This window comes from Eptatretus burgeri, chromosome 6, assembly GCF_056783735.1.
Source record: "Eptatretus burgeri isolate ZD-2024b chromosome 6, Ebu_testis_v1, whole genome shotgun sequence".
Taxonomy (NCBI): domain Eukaryota; kingdom Metazoa; phylum Chordata; class Myxini; order Myxiniformes; family Myxinidae; genus Eptatretus; species Eptatretus burgeri.
In genome coordinates, this window is record NC_140966.1 from 89,119,110 (window position 1) to 89,141,804 (window position 22,695).

At 40.5% G+C, this 22,695-nt stretch overlaps 2 protein-coding genes across 2 annotated transcripts in view; both read left to right on the top strand.

Moving 5' to 3' along the window:
* The first annotated feature begins 1,303 nt into the window (after window positions 1-1,303).
* LOC147025290 (uncharacterized) lies at window positions 1,304-13,445 on the top strand. The gene is made up of 3 exons (XM_085886154.1): window positions 1,304-1,492; window positions 4,190-4,499; window positions 12,999-13,445. The coding sequence occupies exons 1-3, from the start codon at window positions 1,414-1,416 to the stop codon at window positions 13,093-13,095; spliced, it is 486 nt and encodes a 161-aa protein (XP_085742280.1). The 5' UTR covers window positions 1,304-1,413; the 3' UTR covers window positions 13,096-13,445.
* Window positions 13,446-21,833: 8,388 nt separating this feature from the next.
* QTRT2 (queuine tRNA-ribosyltransferase accessory subunit 2) overlaps window positions 21,834-22,695 on the top strand; it is a 48,845-nt gene continuing 47,983 nt past the window's right edge. The window contains exons 1-2 of the mRNA XM_085886155.1: window positions 21,834-22,097; window positions 22,200-22,398. Coding sequence (XP_085742281.1) covers window positions 22,202-22,398 — 197 coding nt within the window. The 5' untranslated portion in view covers window positions 21,834-22,097; window positions 22,200-22,201. The remainder of the gene's footprint in view (window positions 22,098-22,199; window positions 22,399-22,695) is intronic.

Consider the following 22,695-nt stretch of genomic DNA (forward strand, 5'->3'; position numbering starts at 1 on the left):
ATCCGTAACAATATGTACATACAGTACATTGCTTTTCTGTTTTTGTCCCTGGTCCGTGAATAGCCACGCCAATTATACAGGTGTGGCACAAAACTTCTGAGCTTGCAACAGAATGAACCCAAAATAGGATTTTACCTTGGAATCTGATGAATGTTTTTATGAAGTTTCTTGTCTTCTTTGTATTTATACGGATTATATTCTTTGAAAAAAACTCTTTCATTGAAAATCTCTTTTTGGACCCGAACTGGGAGTCAGCCCGGCTGGGCGCTCATATTTTGGGCGCGGGTTAGTTCGTCCATCCATCCGTCCGTCCGTCTGTCCGTCCGTCTGTCTGCCCGTCTTGAGCCTCCACTTAAAAATAACTGAACACATTTCTTTCATAATCGACACATCCGCACATGCATGCAATCATACCTGGGAATGAGCTTTTCAAATGATTTTTGGGATCAGAACCAATTTCGCAATTGAATTGTTTTCTCGGAGAGAATTGTACAGGATTATATAATATTATTTTGGGAACCATTATTTATTTATTTACACACTGCACCATTTGCATTACCAACACTCAACTTTGAATTATTTATTTACTTTTACATACCTCATAATCTCCAGTACCAACATACAACGTCAAATTGTTTATCGATTTATTTAGAAACACTTTACCAACTCCACCATACATTCAACCCTGAATTATTTATTTGTTTATATACCTTTTACCATTCTACTCCCGATATGCTACACCACCTTAAATTATTTAATTTTCACACTTTTCCATCTCCACTACTTCTATATATCTATACCGTATCTATATATATATATATATATATATATATATATATATATATATATATATATATATTTTTTAATATATATATATATTATTATCAGCCTTTTTACAGCCATTTTTCCCTGCTGAGCAGGGGTTCGTTTTTTGTGGGCTCCATGCAATCATGGTTCCCTTCTTGAGGAAATATTTTATGGCTGGATGCCCTTCCTGATGCCCTTTCTGATGCCCTTCCTAATACCCTTCCTGCCAACAATATATGTATATGTATATATTGTTTCAATGTAAAATCTTCATGTCCCATTTTTAAAGTGCGCTGTGTTCTCGATGAGTAATTGCATCCTTGTTTTTGCTTTGAAGATGAAGAAGTTGAAAATGCAAAAAAAAAATTGTGCATTCCTGTGTGTGTGTGTGTGTGTGACATGATGAGATTAAAATTAACATCTACCATACCTCAAAATGCCACTGTCGCAACAACTGGTTTGTTTGGATTTTTCTGCATGGGGAATTGACAAACACGAAACCTATAAAGCTAGGCGTCACAGCAGTATGTTGTGTCATTAAACAGTGTAAAGTCCTGTGTTGGACTTGATTAAAAAACGACATCTACAGCTGAGAATCAAGACAACATGGACGAACTGGAAATACTGGGACGTGAACTCCAGACCATTTTTAATAACATCAGCAAAGACGCAGAAGTCGATACAGGTAAACGATTCCTTTTGTATGATGTCGACCTTTAATCAGCTTTTTATGATGAGTGCAGTGCTGTAGTAATAATCCATGAAAACAAAACACGAGTAAACTCAGGAATTTTATAAAACTACCACGAGACTACAATTTCATAGCAATGATTGTACAATATTCAAAAGAAAAGGCTTTTAGGTCAATCGTAACTTGTACAATGTCTGTACACAGTTGTCTTAATTAATTGCTATTGTCTCAAAATTTGCTCTACCGGTGGGGACTTGAATCGGACAGCTCGATGCATTACAGACCATGAACATAACCAGGGTTTCTCGTGTGTTTGTGGTTCTGTGAAACCGCATGCCCCCGAGTCAATGGCACACAACATCCAGAGACCCCAAGATAGTTATGTCGTATGTTTTCATTAGTATGTGTCTAGTGGGTAAATGGGAAAGATGTGTTACGTTGGGCTCTTTTAGTTAGGTCCTTAATCTTCAATCGCTGCACTTCTTCTTCCACTCCTTTACCCCACTTTGTGTCTTTCACGTGAAACACGCACGCACACAAACCAATGGGAACCAAGCGAGCAGCGCAGCAAGGGCCACATATGCGTCTGCACATAATTTTCCATTCAAAATTGCGTGCCAATTCTCAACTGCCATCTCACCTCAGACCTTCATTCTGCTCACCATACTGTACCATGCTCACCACAACCACTTCATATCACTTCCAAAAATACGTCCCCCCCCTCCCCCAACAATCCACGCTTACATTTTAATTACAATTGCGACCATTTCAGACCAATGGTTTCACTGTGGACCAATGGCTTGATTTCATCAGGAGCCTCGTTTCACCCAATTTTTGGCTCCTCTCTTCGCCCGGGGCTCATAAAAAGACCAAATGAGGCTCATTTTGAACAGAATGAGCTGGGAGCAGAAGATTCCAGAGTTCGCCAGATATCGGACCTCGCTGGGGAAACAGGCGGTGCAGGAAAGACGGGCGTCGGCGCTGAGGGGGGTGGGCGCCACGATTCAGCATGACCAAGCGGGGGATCACAAAGCTCCTGCTGCGAGCCAGGGCTGCTCTCATTCTATCGATGCTCAGGCTGCATCCAGCAGCAACACTTGCACGTACAGATTCTCACACCACTACGATATAGTCTTTTCTCTCATGCATCTTTCTTCTACCATCTATCTCTCGTCTACTGTGGATGCAAAAGAGCAATCGACATGGCCAAGCCCAAACAAGAACATTAATTTCAGAGTGAACCCAAGAGCAAACTCAAGAGTGAACTGCACTGACCTGCACCTCACATTATTCCTCTTACACCATGCTGCATTACACTTGTACCTCTTAAACACACACCCTGGACACCCTCAGTATTTTTTGGTCCTCATCCTTTCCTAAGCGTTCTGGGTTGCACAAGTCTGCCGGATGCTCCAGGTATTAAGAGGTCACCAATCCACAACTGTTTCTATGTCTAATTTTCCGTGTGTGTGTGTGTGTGTGTGTGTGTGTGTGTGTGTGTGTGTGTGTGTGTGTGTGTGTGTGTGTGTGTGTGTGTGTGTGACAGAGACAGAGACAGAGACAGAGAGACAGAGAGACAGAGAGACAGAGAGACAGAGAGACAGAGAGACAGAGAGACAGAGACAGACACAGAGACAGACACAGAGACAGACACAGAGACAGAGACAGAGACAGAGACAGAGACACTGACTGACTGACTGTCATAGCATAAGTTAAGACTGTATAAGAATATTTGGGATAACTCTGCACTGTATCATCTTCTTTTGTGAATATTGTCTGCTTTTTTCTGCACCCCACAAATTCCTTGTTTTCCCTGCTGTACATTTGCAATAAGTCACATTAGTGTGCCACGTAACTTTCCTCGCTCCCTGTTTGAATAAATATGTTTGTTAGAAATGTTCTCAGCTCGTTTTTGTCTTCATCCATTGGTCGAGCATGATCCGCACCCGAGCTTAGCCAGGAAGTTATTCCCCAAAATCTGTTAAATAGCCGGTGCGTACTTAGCAGCTCCACTCGGCTGCACCTGATACGGTAAGTAACTTAAGTAACGCTAGTATGTACCAAGGGTGTGATTCCCCGATTAGAAGATCACGTGTTCCTAGGTAAACGGTTGTCAGACGGAGAACCGGGGTCACGTGTTCAAGTTATTGGCGTTCGTGGTCGGTTAGCGACCCACCCTGACACTAAGTTATTCGTGTGTGATGGACTACAATTACCGGTGAGTCTGGAGAGGAACCAGGGATAGCCCTCTCTCGTGGTTCCCCCGCGACAATATATTCAGTGTGTGTGTGTGTGTGGACAAATTTGGAATGGGATAATCCTATATTCATTCCATGTGTTTAAATTAATTCCACTTAATAAATCTGCGATTTATTTGTATGTATTTTTCTTCTTTACAAACACAAGATTCCATTGTTAACTATCCTCGGTAGTGTGATATGATGGTTAGACTGTCTGCTCTGAATTTGGAAGGTCGGTAGTTTGAACCCTGGCCAAATCATCCTTTATAAATGTTATGTGCTGCTTTCCTTGCTTGACACTGATCATTTAAAAAGGATCGAGCATGGACACTCACAACAACCATACAGTGACTACTAATAGCAGAAGCTTTCATGGGTCTAATGTCTTCCTCCTGCTTTGAAATTGCTCATTTTGAAATCTCTATTGATATTGTTCTCTTGCCCATCATAGAGATCGAGCGCGTTTGTGCGGCTCTGGTTGAGGCTGAATGGCATCCTTATGATGTCATTCATCAGGAAGACATCCCTGTGAGTGACTCCGGAGTGTTCTGCATCGGCCGTGTTGTGGAGAACATGGATGAGGAGGACGACGAGATTGTGTATATGGTGGTGATGCGTGCACCGATGAACCTGCGTTCAAGCGTGCGCTCCATGTTTGACCCCACGAAGCAAAACAGCGAGTTACGCCAACTCATACATGCCACCGCAAACAGTGACCTGTACGTGAAGTGGGTCCGCTCAGAATCACGACTGGTGAAGAAGTAAGTCTGTCTACATGGAACAAGTGCAGTGTCAAAGTACAACATTGATCAGCACAAAGTTTAACACTAACAATGGTGCACTGTGTACGTAAGTGCCACCCATTCCTCTGTCACTGCTAGTGACGTCCACCACCGAAGGGGGACGGAGATTAATCTTTTCACCCCTGCCTGTTTGTCTGTCTGTCTGTCTGTCTGTCTGTCTGTCTGGGAGAAGGATATCTCAAAGCGTTGTGGACGGATTCGGACAAACTTTGGTGGACAGGTTGGGTGTGTGACAAAGCCAAACCGATTCGTCTTTGGTTCATGTCCGGATCCAGATCCAGCCCAGCAGTGGGATGCAAACCGTAAACTGTTCAACCTCGTGGAGGTGTGTGCACTAACGAGTGTTGTTCTCGTTTGTAAGTGGATGCGTGAGCCTGTAACTAGAATGTGAGCCTATCGTTGAAATGTATGAGCTGCCAGTACAATATTTCAGCTGATTGCTGTACATTGAGAGTTTGTAGGTGTGAAGTTTGAACGTGGAGATAGAATAAGTGATATTACAGCAGATGGAATGTGTGAGCTTGTAGTTATGTAGTTTAAATGTGTGTGCATGCAGTTTATTTGTGCGAGTGTGTAGTTTAAATGTGTGTGCATTCAGTTTAAATGTGTGTGCATATAATTTAAATGTGCGAGTGTGTAGTTTGAATGTTGGAGTTTATTGCTTGAATGTGGGAACGTGGAGTTTAATGTGTGTGCATGAAGTTTAAATGTGTGTGCATGTTGTTTAAATGTGTGTGCATGCAGTTTAAATGTGCGAGCGTGTAGTTCAAAAGTGTGTGCATGCAGTTTAAATGTGCAAGCATGTAGTTTAAATGTGAGTGCATGTAGTTTACATGTGTGTGCATGTAGTTAAAATGTGCAAGCGTGTAGTTTAAATATGTGTGCATTTAGTTTAAATGTGTGTGCATATAGTTTAAATGTGTGTGCATGCAGTGTAAATGTGTGTGCATATAGTTTAAATGTGCGAGTATGTAGTATGAATGTTTGAGTTTGTTGTTTGAATGTGCGAGCGTGTAGTTTTATTGTGTGTGCGTGTAGTTTTATTGTGTGTGCATGTAGTTTAAATGTGTGTGCATGCAGTTTAAATGTGTGCATGTAGTTTAAATGTGTGTGCATCTCGTTTAAATGTGTATGCATGCAGTTTAAATGTGTGAGCGTGTAGTTTAAATGTGTGTGCATGCAGTTTAAATGTGTGTGCGTGTAGTTTAAATGTGTGTGCATGCAGTTTAAATGTGTGCATGTAGTTTAAATGTGTGTGCATGCAGTTTAAATGTGTGCATGTAGTTTAAATGTGTGTGCATGTAGTTTAAATGTGTATGCATGCAGTTTAAATGTGTGAGCGTGTAGTTTAAATGTGTGTGCATGCAGTTTAAATGTGTGTGCGTGTAGTTTAAATGTGTGTGCATGCAGTTTAAATGTGTGCATGTAGTTTAAATGTCTGTGCATGCAGTTTAAATGTGTATGCATGCAGTTTAAATGTGTGAGCGTGTAGTTTAAATGTGTGTGCATGCAGTTTAAATGTGTGTGCATGTAGTTTAAATGTGTGTCCATGCAGTTTAAATGTGTGTGCATGCAGTTTAAATGTGTGTGCATGCAGTTTAAATGTGTGTGCATGCAGTTTAAATGTGTGTGCATGCAGTTTAAATGTGTGTGCATGCAGTTTAAATGTGTGTGCATGTAGTTTAAATGTGTATGCATGCAGTTTAAATGTGCGAGCGTGTAGTTTAAATGTGTGTGCATGCAGTTTAAATGTGTGTGCATGCAGTTTAAATGTGTGTGCATGCAGTTTAAATGTGTATGCATGCAGTTTAAATGTGCGAGCGTGTAGTTTAAATGTGTGTGCATGTAGTTTAAATGTGCGAGTGTGTAGTTTGAATGTTGGAGTTTGTTGTTTGAATGTGCGAGTGTGTATTTTAAATGTGTGTGCATGTAGTTTAAATGTGTGCATGTCGTTTAAATGTGTTTGCATGCAGTTTAAATGTGTGTGCATGTAGTTAAAATGTGTGTGCATGTAGTTTAAATGTGCGAGCGTGTCGTTCAAATGTGTGTGCATGTTGTTAAAATGTGTGTGCATGTAGTTTAAATGTGCGAGCGTGTCATTCAAATGTGTGTGCATGTAGTTTAAATGTGTGTGCATGCAGTTTAAATGTGCGAGCGTGTCGTTCAAATGTGTGTGCATGTAGTTAAAATGTGTGTGCATGCAGTTTAAATGTGCGAGCGTGTCGTTCAAATGTGTGTGCATGTAGTTTAAATGTGTGTGCATGCAGTTTAAATGTGTGTGCATGTAGTTTAAATGTGTGTGCATGTAGTTTAAATGTGTGCATGTAGTTTAAATGTGTGTGCATGTAGTTTAATGTGTGTGCATGTAGTTTAAATGTGTGCATGTAGTTTAAATGTGTGTGCATGCAGTTTAAATGTGCGAGCGTGTAGTTTAAATGTGTGTGCATGCAGTTTAAATGTGTGCATGTAGTTTAAATGTGTGTGCATGTAGTTAAAATGTGCGAGCGTGTAGTTTAAATGTGTGTGCATTTAGTTTAAATGTGTGTGCATGCAGTTTAAATGTGCGAGCGTGCAGTTTAAATGTGTGTGCATGCAGTTTAAATGTGTGTGCATATAGTTTAAATGTGCGAGTGTGTAGTTTGAATGTTGGAGTTTGTTGTTTGAATGTGCGAGCATGTAGTTTTATTGTGTGTGCATGTAGTTTATGTGTGTGCATGTAGTTTAAATGTGTGTGCATGCAGTTTAAATGTGAGCATGTCATTTAAATGTGTGTGCATGTCGTTTAAATGTGTGTGCATGCAGTTTAAATGTGTGTGCATGCAGTTTAAATGTGCGAGCGTGTAGTTTAAATGTCTGTTCATGTAGTTTAAATGTGTGTGCATATAGTTTAAATGTGCGATTGTGGAGTTTGAATGTTGGAGTTTGTTGTTTGAATGTGCGAGTGTGTCGTTTTACTGTGTGTGCATGTAGTTTAAATGTGAGTGCATGTAGTTTAAATGTGCGAGCATGTTGTTTGAATGTGTGTGCATGCAGTTTAAATGTGCGAGCGTGTAGTTTAAATGTGTGTGCATGTAGTTTAAATGTGCGAGTGTGTAGTTTGAATGTGTGTGCATGTAGTTTAAATGTGCGAGTGTGTAGTTTGAATGTTGGAGTTTGTTGTTTGAATGTTTGAGCATGTAGTTTAAATGTGTGTGCATGCAGTTTAAATCTGTGTGCATGTAGTTGAAATGTGTGTGCATGCAGTTTAAATGTGTGTCCATGCAGTTTAAATGTGCGAGCGTGTAGTTTAAATGTCTGTTCATGTAGTTTAAATGTGTGTGCATATAGTTTAAATGTGCGATTGTGGAGTTTGAATGTTGGAGTTTGTTGTTTGAATGTGCGAGTGTGTCGTTTTACTGTGTGTGCATGTAGTTTAAATGTGAGTGCATGTAGTTTAAATGTGCGAGCATGTAGTTTAAATGTGTGTGCATGTAGTTTAAATGTGCGAGTGTGTAGTTTGAATGTGTGTGCATGTAGTTTAAATGTGCGAGTGTGTAGTTTGAATGTTGGAGTTTGTTGTTTGAATGTTTGAGCATGTAGTTTAAATGTGTGTGCATGCAGTTTAAATCTGTGTGCATGTAGTTGAAATGTGTGTGCATGCAGTTTAAATGTGTGTGCATGCAGTTTAAATGTGTGTGCATATAGTTTAAATGTGCGATTGTGGAGTTTGAATGTTGGAGTTTGTTGTTTGAATGTGCGAGTGTGTCGTTTTACTGTGTGTGCATGTAGTTTAAATGTGAGTGCATGTAGTTTAAATGTGCGAGTGTGTAGTTTGAATGTGTGTGCATGTAGTTTAAATGTGCGAGTGTGTAGTTTGAATGTTGGAGTTTGTTGTTTGAATGTTTGAGCATGTAGTTTAAATGTGTGTGCATGCAGTTTAAATCTGTGTGCATGTAGTTGAAATGTGTGTGCATGCAGTTTAAATGTGTGTGCATGCAGTTTAAATGTGCGAGCGTGTAGTTTAAATGTCTGTTCATGTAGTTTAAATGTGTGTGCATATAGTTTAAATGTGCGATTGTGGAGTTTGAATGTTGGAGTTTGTTGTTTGAATGTGCGAGTGTGTCGTTTTACTGTGTGTGCATGTAGTTTAAATGTGAGTGCATGTAGTTTAAATGTGCGAGCATGTTGTTTGAATGTGTGTGCATGCAGTTTAAATGTGCGAGCGTGTAGTTTAAATGTGTGTGCATGTAGTTTAAATGTGCGAGTGTGTAGTTTGAATGTGTGTGCATGTAGTTTAAATGTGCGAGTGTGTAGTTTGAATGTTGGAGTTTGTTGTTTGAATGTTTGAGCATGTAGTTTAAATGTGTGTGCATGCAGTTTAAATCTGTGTGCATGTAGTTGAAATGTGTGTGCATGCAGTTTAAATGTGTGTGTGCATATAGTTTAAATGTGCGAGCGTGTAGTTTAAATGTGTGTGCATGTAGTTTGAATGTGTGTGCATGTAGTTGAAATGTGTGTGCATGCAGTTTAAATGTGTGTGTGTGTGCATATAGTTTAAATGTGCGAGCGTGTAGTTTAAATGTGTGTGCATGTAGTTTAAATGTGTGTGCATGTAGTTTGAATGTGTGTGCATGTAGTTGAAATGTGTGTGCATGCAGTTTAAATGTGTGTGTGCATATAGTTTAAATGTGCGAGCGTGTAGTTTAAATGTGTGTGCATGTAGTTTGAATGTGTGTGCATGTAGTTGAAATGTGTGTGCATGCAGTTTAAATGTGTGTGTGCATATAGTTTAAATGTGCGAGCGTGTAGTTTAAATGTGTGTGCATGTAGTTTAAATGTGTGTGCATGTAGTTTGAATGTGTGTGCATGTAGTTGAAATGTGTGTGCATGCAGTTTAAATGTGTGTGTGCATATAGTTTAAATGTGCGAGCGTGTAGTTTAAATGTGTGTGCATGTAGTTTAAATGTGTGTGCATGTAGTTTAAATGTGTGTGCATGTAGTTTGAATGTGCTAGTGTGTAGTTTGAATGTGTGGGCGTGTAGTTCAAATGTGCGAGTGTGAAGCTAAATGTGCAAGTGTGTACTTCGAATGTTGGAGTTTGTTGTTTAAATGTGTAAGCATGTAGTTTGAATGTACGAGTGTGTAGTTGAAATGTGCACAAATGTAGTTTAAATGTGGGAGCGTGTAGTTTGATTGTGTATGCGTGAAGTTTGAATGTTTGACCATGTAGTTTAAATGTGGGAGTGTGTAGTTTGATTGTGCATGCATGAAGTTTGAAGGTTTGAGCATGTAGTTTAAATGTGGGAGCGTGTAGTTTGATTGTGCATACGTGAAGTTTGAATGTTTGAGCATGTAGTTTAAATGTGGGAGTGTGTACTTTGATTGTGCATGCCCGAAGTTTGAATGTTTGACCATGTCGTTTAAATGTGGGAGCGTGTTGTTTGATTGTGCATGCGTGAAGTTTGAATGTTTGAGCATGTAGTTTAAATGCGGGAGCGTGTAATTTGATTGTGCATCCATGAAGTTTGAATGTTTGACCATGTAGTGTAAATGTGGGAGCGTGTAGTTTGATTGTGCATGCATGTAGTTTGAATGTGGGAGCGTGTAGTTTGATTGTGCATGCGTGAAGTTTGAATGTTTGACCATGTAGTTTAAATGTGGGAGCGTGTAGTTTGATTGTGCATGCATGAAGTTTGAATGTTTGAGCATGTAGTTTAAATGTGGGAGCGTGTAGTTTGATTGTGCATGCATGAAGTTTGAATGTGGGAGTGTGTAGTTTGATTGTGCATGCATGAAGTTTGAATGTTTCACCATGTAGTGTAAATGTGGGAGCGTGTAGTTTGATTGTGCATGCGTGAAGTTTGAATGTTTGACCATGTAGTTTAAATGTGGGAGTGTGTTGTTTGATTGTGCATGCGTGAAGTTTGAATGTTTGACCATGTAGTTTAAATGTGGGAGTGTGTTGTTTGATTGTGCATGCATGTAGTTTGAATGTGGGAGTGTGTAGTTTGATTGTGCATGCATGAAGTTTGAATGTTTGACCATGTAGTTTAAATGAGGGAGTGTGTGGTTTGATTGTGCATGCATGAAGTTTGAATGTTTGACCATGTAGTTTAAATGTGGGAGCGTGTTGTTTGATTGTGCATGCATGTAGTTTGAATGTGGGAGCGTGTAGTTTGATTGTGCATGCATGAAGTTTGAATGTTTCACCATGTAGTGTAAATGTGGGAGCGTGGAGTTTGATGGTGCATGCATGAAGTTTGAATGTTTGACCATGTAGTTTAAATGTGGGAGCGTGTTGTTTGATTGTGCATGCATGAAGTTTGAATGTTTGACCATATCGTTTAAATGTGGGAGCGTGTTGTTTGTGCATGCATGAAGTTTGAATGTTTGACCATGTAGTGTAAATGTGGGAGCATGTAGTTTGATGGTGCATGCATGAAGTTTGAATGTTTGACCATGTAGTTTAAATGTGGGAGCGTGTTGTTTGATTGTGCATGCATGAAGTTTGAATGTTTGACCATGTAGTTTAAATGTGGGAGCGTGTTGTTTGATTGTGCATGCATGAAGTTTGAATGTTTGACCATGTCGTTTAAATGTTGGAGCGTGTAGTTTGATTGTGCATGCATGAAGTTTGAATGTTTGAGCATGTAGTTTAAATGTGGGAGCGTGTAGTTTGATTGTTCATGCATGAAGTTTGAATGTTTGACCATGTAGTTTAAATGTGGGAGCGTGTTGTTTGATTGTTCATGCATGAAGTTTGAATGTTTGACCATGTAGTTTAAATGTGGGAGCATGTTGTTTGATTGTGCATGCATGAAGTTTGAATGTTTGAGCATGTAGTTTAAATGTGGGAGCGTGTTGTTTGATTGTGCATGCATGAAGTTTGAATGTTTGACCATATCGTTTAAATGTGGGAGCGTGTTGTTTGATTGTTCATGCATGAAGTTTGAATGTTTGACCATGTAGTTTAAATGTGGGAGCATGTTGTTTGAATGTTTCACCATGTAGTGTAAATGTGGGAGCGTGTAGTTTGATGGTGCATGCGTGAAGTTTGAATGTTTGACCATGTAGTTTAAATGTGGGAGCGTGTTGTTTGATTGTGCATGCGTGAAGTTTGAATGTTTGACCATGTCGTTTAAATGTGGGAGCGTGTAGTTTGATTGTGCATGCACGAAGTTTGAATGTTTGACCATGTCGTTTAAATGTGGGAGCGTGTTGTTTGATTGTGCATGCATGAAGTTTGAATGTTTGACCATGTAGTGTAAATGTGGGAGCATGTAGTTTGATTGTGCATGCATGTAGTTTGAATGTGGGAGCGTGTAGTTTGATTGTGCATGCATGAAGTTTGAATGTTTCACCATGTAGTGTAAATGTGGGAGCGTGTAGTTTGATGGTGCATGCATGAAGTTTGAATGTTTGAGCATGTAGTGTAAATGTGGGAGCGTGTAGTTTGTGCATGCGTGAAGTTTGATGATGACAGGCTGAGTTAACCTACCTGGTGTTAATTTAATGGCAGATCGAGGTGTGTAGTTTAATTGGCTTGCACTCAAGACCCTTTGGTCTGAAGTCAACCACCTTAACCATTAAGCACCCACCAGTCTTACCATTGAGTGAAAGGGCAAAAAACCATATAGCACATAATCTCAAAAAGTTATTGACGGATTCAGACGAAACTTGGTGGACAGATTGGGTTTGTGACAAGGACAAATGGTTCATTTTTTGGATTTGGATATGAGAATTTAAAAATATTTTTCGAAGTGATTCTTCACCATTGAGATAAATGCTGCCAAAAACCATATATATATATATATATATATATATATATATATATATATATATATATATATATATATATATATATATATATATATATATATATATATATATATATATATATATATATATATATATAGTACGACATCTCAAAAGTTGTGGATGAGCTATGACAAGACTAGATGGATGAGTTGGTTACGTGACAAGAACAAGCCAATTTAGATCTTGGTTCAGGTCCAGATCCAGATCCGACCCATCAGTGGGATACGTAACGTAAACTGTTCAGCCTGGTGGAGGTGTGCACCATATCGAGTGCCGTTGTCCTTTGAATATGTGAATGTGACAGTGTGTATGTTCCATTGAAATGGAACGTATCTGATTTTTTTGTAACACACAACCTATGGCCGATGGTCGTACATTGTGGCACGGAATCTACTGGACAACTTTGTTCAACATGACGTCAAACATGTTTTGTACAACAAATAGAGTAGGAGTTCGAAAGTGCAAAGCCACCATGAGTTTATTGTGAAACTATTGTCGTGGTAAACTCACTTTCTTGTGTTTTACTCTCTAATGTTGCTATTTTCCAACCAGTTTCTCCAAATTGTTTTTATTAAATAAGCATTAAGCCAAATTTAATGATTTATTAATGATGGTTCTGGTGCTTCTCCTTTGACATTAATCAATATTTTCCTTTTACAGGATGAAAGCTGAAGCTTGCAATTCAAAGATGGAAAACTTCATCCAGTATAAACCATTATTTGAAGAGGAAGTAAATTTTCCATGCAGTATTCAGTAAGGAAAGTTTTGGGGGTCAGGGAATTTAATGAAATAACTTGCTTGTTCGTGGCCTGAATCGGGCAGCTTGCTGGTTCGATCATGGTCGCTGGTTTTCATTGTGCCTGAATCAGGTGCCTTGCTGGTTTCATGTATACTGGTCTTTCTCTACCTGAATCCAGGTGTGTACCATGACTTTTCTGTTGTGTGAATAATTCCATTCTGGGTGATTGTTTTTTGATGAATAACATTTTACTTCTAAGTTCTGATCACTGATGGAATTAAAATCGCAATATAATTTTTTTTTTCTACAGCAATAGAATCTCTTGCAGGGATTTGGACTTTTGATGGCCTGAGAGAGAATTGTACTGTTGGGTCAGAAGGGTCCGTTAACAGATGTGTCTGAGCCGGGGATATAAGACGCATGCGGATTCTCTGTTCTGTTCTTGCGTATGGCAACTTGGCTGCTGGCTAGCTGTCATTTCTTGGAGCACGCTGTGCTGCTGATGCTGTGTCCCTCTCCCAGTGCACTGGTGCTCATTTCGCCGACCTCAGAAGGATGACAGGCTGAGTCGACCACACCTAGTGTTAATTCAGCAGCCAACAGGATTTGAAATCAGGACCCTAGGATCCCAAGCCAGCCACCCTAACCACGAAGCCAACACCAGACTTATGCGAATTCTGAAACGGTTTTTATAATTTAATGTGTTCGCTCAATCCTGACATTCACTAACGATCAACCAAACAAGGCCGAACCAGACGAGTTTGGTCTCTGGTGTGGTGCGGCACAGGGCTGGTCCATAGCGATGAAGAGAGACAGGCAAACAAAGAAAGAAGAGAGGAATGCTGCCTTCTCCAAAGGTCCAACTCCAACAACTGCTGCGCCCAGCACGGACGGCTACAGCCCTCGTAAACGTTGGGACTGCCTTCTTGCAAGGCGGGTCCCTTCCATTGGCTGCCCATGGCTGTGGACGTGCCACATTCCAGCCTCTTTGGCCACACTGGGCAGCTGAAATAAAAAGACTTACGCCCTCTTTCCAAGGCTCCACAGCCAATCTCACCAACATGGCTTGTGGTGTCAGCCAAGCAATCGATGCCGTTTCCTCCTAAAGTGCAATGCACTTTCCAATTGTGCCTTTGTGCCAAAGTCCTCACCTGGTCTCGCTCAAAATAGGAGGTTTTACATGACAAACTTACTCGATACTGTCTTGAAGTTAACACTCCCTGCCTCCGCAGTGTACGTTTTACAATGATTTACCTCAGTGGTGTGTTCCATTACTAATCAGCTTGCTATTGCTTGCCAAGCCAGCTGTTGCTTATCAACTTTGTTGGAGTGCTTGCTTGAGTGCTTAAGCCACTTGGCGAGCCACTTCAGCCACTACAAGCTGATCTGTTTTATATATTAGAAGTTTAATACATGAACAATATACATTACTGTGATGTTGAAATCTTAGTGAGAATCATTAAAATGTTTCCTTTCACTCATTTTAAGTGGAAGTTTAAACGAAGCATCCAACACTGAGCTTTGAAGTGAAGTGGAAGTGATTTTTTTCTTGCACCACATATAAGCAGCAAGGATGGCTGATGAAGGTGATGGTTGCTGACCTGCATGCAGATGGAAAATGACTTTGGGTGAATGATAGAGTGAACAGAGCAGAATGGTTGTGAAGTACAACATGTCGTCTTTTGATTAAAACTGTCAGCAAAATGATGGGGACTTTTGCTCGAACTAGAATAAGACAAAGCAAAAAGCAAAAATATATTTGTTAATAGTCAAATGAAAAAAAGTTTTTTATTTTATTTTTTTGAAGTTAAGAAAAAAAAAAAGAATCAAGGATATAAAAATTGTATAAATAAATAAAAAAAATGACCGTTTTTACAGCCATTTTTCCTTGCTGTGCAGGGGTTAGGCTTTTTCTTGAGGCAATGTTTTTATGGCCGGATGCCCTTCCTGACGCCAACCCTGGTCGCCTCTTACGACACACAGGGATATGGTATACCTATTCTAACCGGGGCATACACCGGGACCAGTACACTGGTACTCACTTCGCCGACCTCAGATGGATGACAGGCTGAGTCAACCCCCTGGTGTTAATTCAGCAGCCAACGGAGCTTGAACTCAGGACCCTGGGATCCTAAGCCGCCACCCTAACCACTAAGCCAACACCAGGCTTATATATAAAAATTGTATACAATGTGAAATCTGGTCAGCAACGACGATGATTGCAATTCTCACATTAATCACAATGTACGGATTTGGCCTCGGACAAAGCAACATGAAAAATTGATGTGGCCAGAACAAGGTACAAAACAATGAGATACAGGAATGGAATAAGAAAAACATTAACAATCACCAATTTTTATACGCCCGATATAGATAGATATATATATATATATATATATATAGATATATATATATATATATATATATATATATATATATATATATATATATATATATATATATATATATATATCGGGGCGTATTATGTGATACCGGTCGTCCGTCCGTCCATCCGTCCGTCCGTCTGTCTGTCTGTCCGTCTGTCCGTCCGTTCCTGTCCGCACTCGAACTCCCAAAGTTTTCAAGTTTCACGTTTCATATTTGGTACATAGGTACAGACTGGAGACGGTGTGTCACGACGTACGTTCGTCATCTAAAGTGGTTGCCATGGCAACCAGGATGCTGTTTTCCATGTAGTAGCACAATTCTGTATGTACCTTCTTGTTCGGGCGTATATTGTGCTCACTTGAGCTCTTGTTTGATATAAAATTGATTTAAAATTGATGGGGTATCTTGATCCATTTTTACTTTGGAGGAATAATCGTTAGGTTTTATATCCTCGAGTGAAGTCAATAATCCTTACTATAATTCACGCACCGGTGTTTGTTTGTCGTGCTACTCCTCCTGTAGTTGTGGCCCAATTACATCCCGACTTGCTACATTGGATCAGAATGACGCCCATTAGTGCAAGAGGGTGTTTTTATCTTTGCCGGTGTACTTGGGGGTGGGGGGGTGAATGGTGGGACAACGCAAATTTTCGATGTAAATATGTATGTATCGTGCAGCGCCTCCTCCAGGTGGGGGAAGGTGTGACAAGTCTCCACCATTTACAGTTCAGTATTCCTGTCCCCACGTTTTCCAGTGCAGTGAGGTGTTTTGAATGATCAGCAGAAGGTGTTTTTTTTGCTTCATGCACGCAACCCAGGTTATTTGTTTGTTTGTTTATTTATTTACTTACTTACTGATGGATACAGAGCTGTCAGTTGCCTATACACAGCCCAAATAAAGGTATGTGTCAGAAGAACGTGTTGCATGCTTGAAACAAGATCGCCCGTAAGCCAGGTACTCTGCTAATAATATTATTTAGGTGAATAATAATAAAAAAATAATAAGAATAAGAGGTCTTCTTATTATATTCTTTCATCACTGTGGGTTGCCTCATTTGCTGGGGTGTCGCTGTGCCACTGATGCAGTGTTCCTTATAGGTTACGGCCAGCATTTGGAATTTGGCCATGTCATGGTGCCGGCAATAGCTCACCTACTCTTCACGAAAGACATTGTGGGATCTTTAGCATCCACCAACTAATGCCAGCAGATGTGATGCCCAGTTTAATGTCCATCTCAGAGATGGCAGACACATTCAGAATGACAGTTTATTGCTCGGCCAAGATTCAAACCCAGAGTAGACAGCTTAGGGGCAAGAGTGCATACCTCTCGGCCATTCTGTCAGTCCATAGGTGTTAATATTATTATGATTAATATAAAAATTATGCTATTACCGTCGGACGGATTTGACTGATTAATTTGTGGTTATCATAATTTTGATGAAAAATCTAACTTGGATTATGCAGAGGTGCAAGTCAGGAGTGAAGGAAGATGTGTCAACACTAAGTCTTGGAGGACTTCATGAAACTGCTGCAAACAGTGAAAAATCTGGTCTTTATTTAAACCGAACAAAAAGATAAAAAAAATCTTGTCAACTGTAATGATGGACATGTTCAGATCGGGAGATGATGATGTGGAAAAGTGGAAAGTTTCTTCTTCCTGGGTTATAATATTGAAGTAAGTGGAGAATGTGGAGGAGAAATTAATAAACGAATATAAAAGGGGAGAACAGCAATGTCAGGATCGAAAAAGACATGGAGGGCAGCATGCAGGGGAGCTTGGAGAGGGTGAGGTGAGAGAGAGGAGAGTGCCATGAGGAATGAGAGAGGTACCACCAAGAAAAACAAAGATGTGACAAAACACACCAAGAGGAGGCTGGTTTGGTATTTCCTGTTGCAATGTATGGATGTGAGCTGTGGACAGAGAAAAGGAAAGGAAGAAGATTGACAGTTTTGAAATTTGGTGTTTGAGATGAATACGTTTAAAATTCCACATACAACAAGAAGAACAAACAAATTGGTGCTTGAAGAAATTAGACAATCATGTCCATTAGAAGTGCTGATGCTAAAACTGAAACTGTCATACTTTGTTGGTTGGACACATCATTCGTGCAGAAAACGAATCTGGAGAAGTCAACCATGATTCACTGACTCACTGATTGACTCACTGATATTTATGATCGGTACTTTCCAGGTGACGTAGAAAGCTGAAATTTTGTGAGCCGATGGACATCGAAGCCGGTACACAGGGGGGGAAAAAAAAAATCACAGAACCATCGGAAAGCATCCATAAATTACCAGAGAGTTGGTGTCAAAGCCACCCAATGCTCGCCTGTTTATACATTTATCGTTTTTCAAAGACTAGTCTAATAATATTTTTAATAAAGCATTGCAGTGAAGTCTGATCCAAATAATTTTAAAGCAATATATGTATTTGTATATTGTAATCAGTAAAAAATAGTGTGGTAGATAAAAACATTAGAAAGGAAAAAACTTTAACATTGATGTGCTACAAAAAAGTTAAGTTCAAAACAGGTCAAAAATTTTAAAATTTTGATATTATTTTTTAATTCCAACTTCACGACATCAATAATATACCCGTAAGGAACCTCCATGCCAAATATCAGTATCCTAGTACACATATTAAATGAATGGTAAGCTTCTAAATAACTTGCACCAAAAACTTTAACGTTGATCTGCTACAAAAAATTAAATTCAAAACAGGTTAAAAATTTAAAACATTTGAAATTATTTTTAAATTTCAACTTCACTACATCAATAATATACCCGTAAGGAACCTCCATGCCAAATATCAGCATCCTAGTATACATATTAAATGAATGGTAAGCTTCTAAATAACTTGCACCAAAAACTTTAACGTTGATCTGCTACAAAAAATTAAATTCAAAACAGGTTAAAAATTTAAAACATTTGAAATTATTTTTAAATTTCAACTTCACTCCATCAATAATATACCCCAAAGGAACCTCCATGCCAAATATCAGCATCCTGGTACACGTATTAAATGAATGGAAAGCTTCTAAATAACTTGCACCAAAAACTTTAACATTTTCACTCACACTCCGGGGGTATGGCTATAGCTCTCTATTCTTCGAATAGGCGAGCTAAAAATAGAAACAATTCAAAATAAATAAATGAACAAAAAAATATTCAAAATAAATGAAAAAAATGCAGGTGAGTGACTCAAGACAATGGGGGAAGCACAGTGATTTTGCGTGCCGATGGACATTGAAGCTGATACACCAGGAGAAATCACTGAACCGTGGGAAAGTATCTGTAAATGAAAATATGAATAAATGAAAAAAATAAATGAAGAATGAAATGGAGGTGAGCGACCCGAGAATGGGGAAACATGGTTCGTATGCTTACACAGTGTAAGCACACCGTGCTAGTATATCAATGTGCATTCAATCAACCCCTCCTGCAAACTCGGTGAGGTCGAATCTATAATAGCACGTGCATTCCCAGAAATCGAAGAATGTTGTAATTTTCAATGTTTAATCATTATCATTTATTTATTTTATTATTATTATTTCGAATTACATATTCCATAGAAGAATATATTTTGGTGTTTGCATTGAAATCTTGTGTACAAACCCCATCGCTTCCTGCACCCAGTTACACCCAACTGTCCCTGGACTCTGTGTCCTTTTCTCCTGACAATGTGGAGAGCTTGCTGTCAAACCTCGACTCAGATTCTGCAACCGGTCCAGAAGGCATCAGTCCAGATGTCCTAAAAACCTGCTCTTCTGCTCTTGCTCGCCCTCTCTCTGTTCTATTCACCCTCTCATTTTCTCAAGGTCATCTTCCATCTGCTTGGAAATCAGCAAACATTACTGTCCTGCATAACGAAGGTGCAAAAACATATCCCTGCAACAACAGACTAATCAGCCTTCTCCCAATCATCAGCAAGGTTATGGAATCCATCACCGATTCAGACATTATATCCTTCCTCTTCTCCAATGGCTTGATTTCCGATCATCAATTTGGTTTCAGACGAGGTCACTCTACCCTGGATATGCTGCTTTTGCTCTCCCAACAATGGATGGAGGTCCTCAATGCCAGACATTAAATCAGAGCCATTTCCCGAGACATATTGCATGCTTTTGACACGGTCTGGCACCCTGCCCTGCTCACCAAACTCTCTTCCTATGGTATCCAAGGCCATCTCCACTCATGGCTCACAGACTGCCTCTCCTGTCACAGTCACCGTGTGGCCCTAAATGGAGTTCTTTCATCCCTCCTTCCTGTTCAGGCTGGAGTTCCTCAAGGTAGCGTTCTGGGCCCTCTTCTTTTTCTGGTTTTCATCAACGATCTCTCTGACTCTCTGGAAAATCGTCTTTGTCTCTTTGCTGATGACTCCACCCTCTGCCGTACCATCTGTCATCCCTCAGACTGGCAAGCAGCAGCTTCTTCGCTCACTGCAGATCTGGGTAAAATCACAAACTGGTCCAACACATGGAACATGTCTTTCAATCTGGACAAATCTCACACTCTCACATGTCTCCCCGAAAAGACAATTAGGAAAACCCCCCCATCCACTTTCTCAAGAATTCTCTGAAAGAAGTCCTTTCTTTCAAGCTTCTGGGTCTCACTATCTGCCATGACCTTTCCTGGGAAAGTCACATTTCAAACCTCGCCTCCAAAGCCAGTCACCGACTGGGAATCCTCTGTTGAGCAAAGTCCTTCCTCGGCCCACGTGAGCTCCTGACCACTTACAAAGCTTTCGTCCGCAGCCTGATGGAGTATTGCTTTCCTCTTGGGGCTGGTGCTCCTGCCTCCCACCCTTCTCGGCTTCATGCTGTGGAAACCAAGGCATTTCGGATCATTGACATCTGCGAAGAGGCTGAGTCTTTGGGCCTCTCACTCTCTCACAGCAGGCAGGTCGGTGGTCTTTCTGGCTTCTTCTGTCTCCTCTCCGGTCTCACTTTCCCTGCTGTGTCTGTGATTTGGCCCCACCATATTTCCGCAGGGCGCTCAAGGTCCACTAACAACCCCCTTCTGGTAAAACTACCAAAATCACGAATCACTGCTCACCTTCACTCTTTAATTCCTCTTTTTCCCGCCTTTGGAATAAACTCCCTCACTATGTTCAATTCCATCCTTCCCTCCAGGCCTTCAAAGCAGTTGTTCACCACCACCTCTTATCACCCCCCCCATCCAAATCCTCGATCTTTTATACCCCCTTTAATCCACCCCAAATTCACCTCCTTCAAATTCCCTGCTTTCCTTCCTGAAAGTCCCTGTAGTGTCCATCTTGTATACCCCATGTACCCCGCCCCATCCCTCTCCCTTCCACAGATCTCCTAATGTCTCTGTTCCCCACTGATTTGTCCTTCCCACTCCCCCCCTCTTGTCTCATGCCCCCCTTGCTGTGCGTTGTGTGTTCGCTCTCACACGAGCCTCGACAAGGTATACAAAAAAAAATCCATCGGGAGCATACTCCATGCAAAGCATTGATGCTGCCAAAGTAGTCTCCTGGGCTATTCCGCCATTTTGTTGTTCTGTCCTCCATGTCTGTGTGGGCACGGGGTTTCCGTGCAGGGGCCATTCCGGGCGAGCATGGTTTTGGCCCAGTCGGACATGTCGTGTGATGAGTGATATTAATGTTAATTTCAACCTCATCAAGATTGGTGTTTTGGCCGTGGTGCTCCGCTGGGGAATCCCGTGGGAACCTTTGTGCACAATCCTGGATATGTCGCCGCTCCGACACAGGATACCAGCAAGCTGGTGCTCATTTTTCTGACCTCAGAAGGATGACAGGCAGAGTCAACCCCACCTGGTATTAATTTAACGGCGAGGTGATATTAACTCAGGATCCCTGAAGTCCGAATCCACCACCCAAACCATGAAGCCAACACCAGGCGTAATTGCATATTGTTTTACTGTTATTAATGTAACTTATGATGTTGAACATCTAATCTGGTCATTTTGACCTCTTGCCTGATGTTTTTGTTTTTTTTTTAATTTTTTTTCGTGCCAAAACTTTATATCTTGAACGCAGTTTCAAAAAAATTATTATTAAAGAAATGTTCATATTTTTTGGCTACCCCTAACTGCATGTTCGTTCAATATTTACGTTTGTCATCAATCGGTTGGTTTTTCAAGCTTTGTTTGTTATTATAAATTATTTTTCTTGTTTGCTTGCTTTAAGTTGTAATAACTCTTGTAATTTCATGATAGTACAATTGGGGGTGTGTTATAATGTTTATTTTTAGCTCGGATGTCACTCCCCGTTTCATGTTGTCAATTTTATGTTTTATAACCTCAGTAAGTTGCACATCTCCAATCTCCATCCAAGATGATAAAATCTCGGCGTATTTCATTTGACGAAATGCGACGCCATTTGATTTATATTTATTACCACAGAATTTGAACGAAAACCCGTTGGGAAGAGGCGATTGGCCATTCGGCTCAGATTTAAAAATTCTTCATTTCGTTTAATTGCATTTTACTATTTGTCCTTAATTATGATCAGGACTAATTTAACCGAATAATGTTAATAATGGCAATATTTCGAGCGGTGAATATTCCACGTCCGCATCCTCCACGAAACTTGAAAGGCCGTGTATAAATTGCACTGATCGGCTCTCACTTGTGTATGAAACCTGTCAGGTCCGTCCGTTCTCGTCACACTGTGGAAACCTGGCGTTTAATCGATGATTCGTGTCTCGTGTTTGAAGACTCGTTTGAACAATCGATGGTTCTTTGTTACAGGAATGCGGTTCGAGGTTCGTGCCGTCGTCGACGGTGCTCGCTTGGGTCTTGTGTCGGGATTGGGAGCCAAAGGTGCATCTCTGGAGACCCCCGCGTGTTTGGTATACAGTCACGTGGGTTGTGTCCCTCATCTGACGTCAGATCTCCTCACCTCTCTCGCTGATCTTCCACAGTGTCTGTACCTCCCCCTACCTGAACTGTGAGTTATCACAGCCAATAACTACACTAACACTACACTACTACACACTACACCATTACAACACACTACACCACCACAACACACGACACTACTACACACTACACTACTACACACTACACCATTACAACACACTACACCACCACAACACACGACACTACTACACACGACACTACTACACACTACACCATTACAACACACTACACCACCACAACACACTACACTACTACACACTACACACTACACCATTACAACACACCACACCACCACTATACACTACACTACTATACACTACACTAC

Bases quoted from the DNA above. Each gene is read 5' to 3' on its own strand.
- LOC147025290 (XM_085886154.1), top strand. From the start codon at position 1,414: ATGGACGAACTGGAAATACTGGGACGTGAACTCCAGACCATTTTTAAT. The intron at 1,493-4,189 runs GTAAACGATTCC...TGCCCATCATAG, and splicing joins AGACGCAGAAGTCGATACAG to AGATCGAGCGCGTTTGTGCG. The intron at 4,500-12,998 runs GTAAGTCTGTCT...TTCCTTTTACAG, and splicing joins GAATCACGACTGGTGAAGAA to GATGAAAGCTGAAGCTTGCA.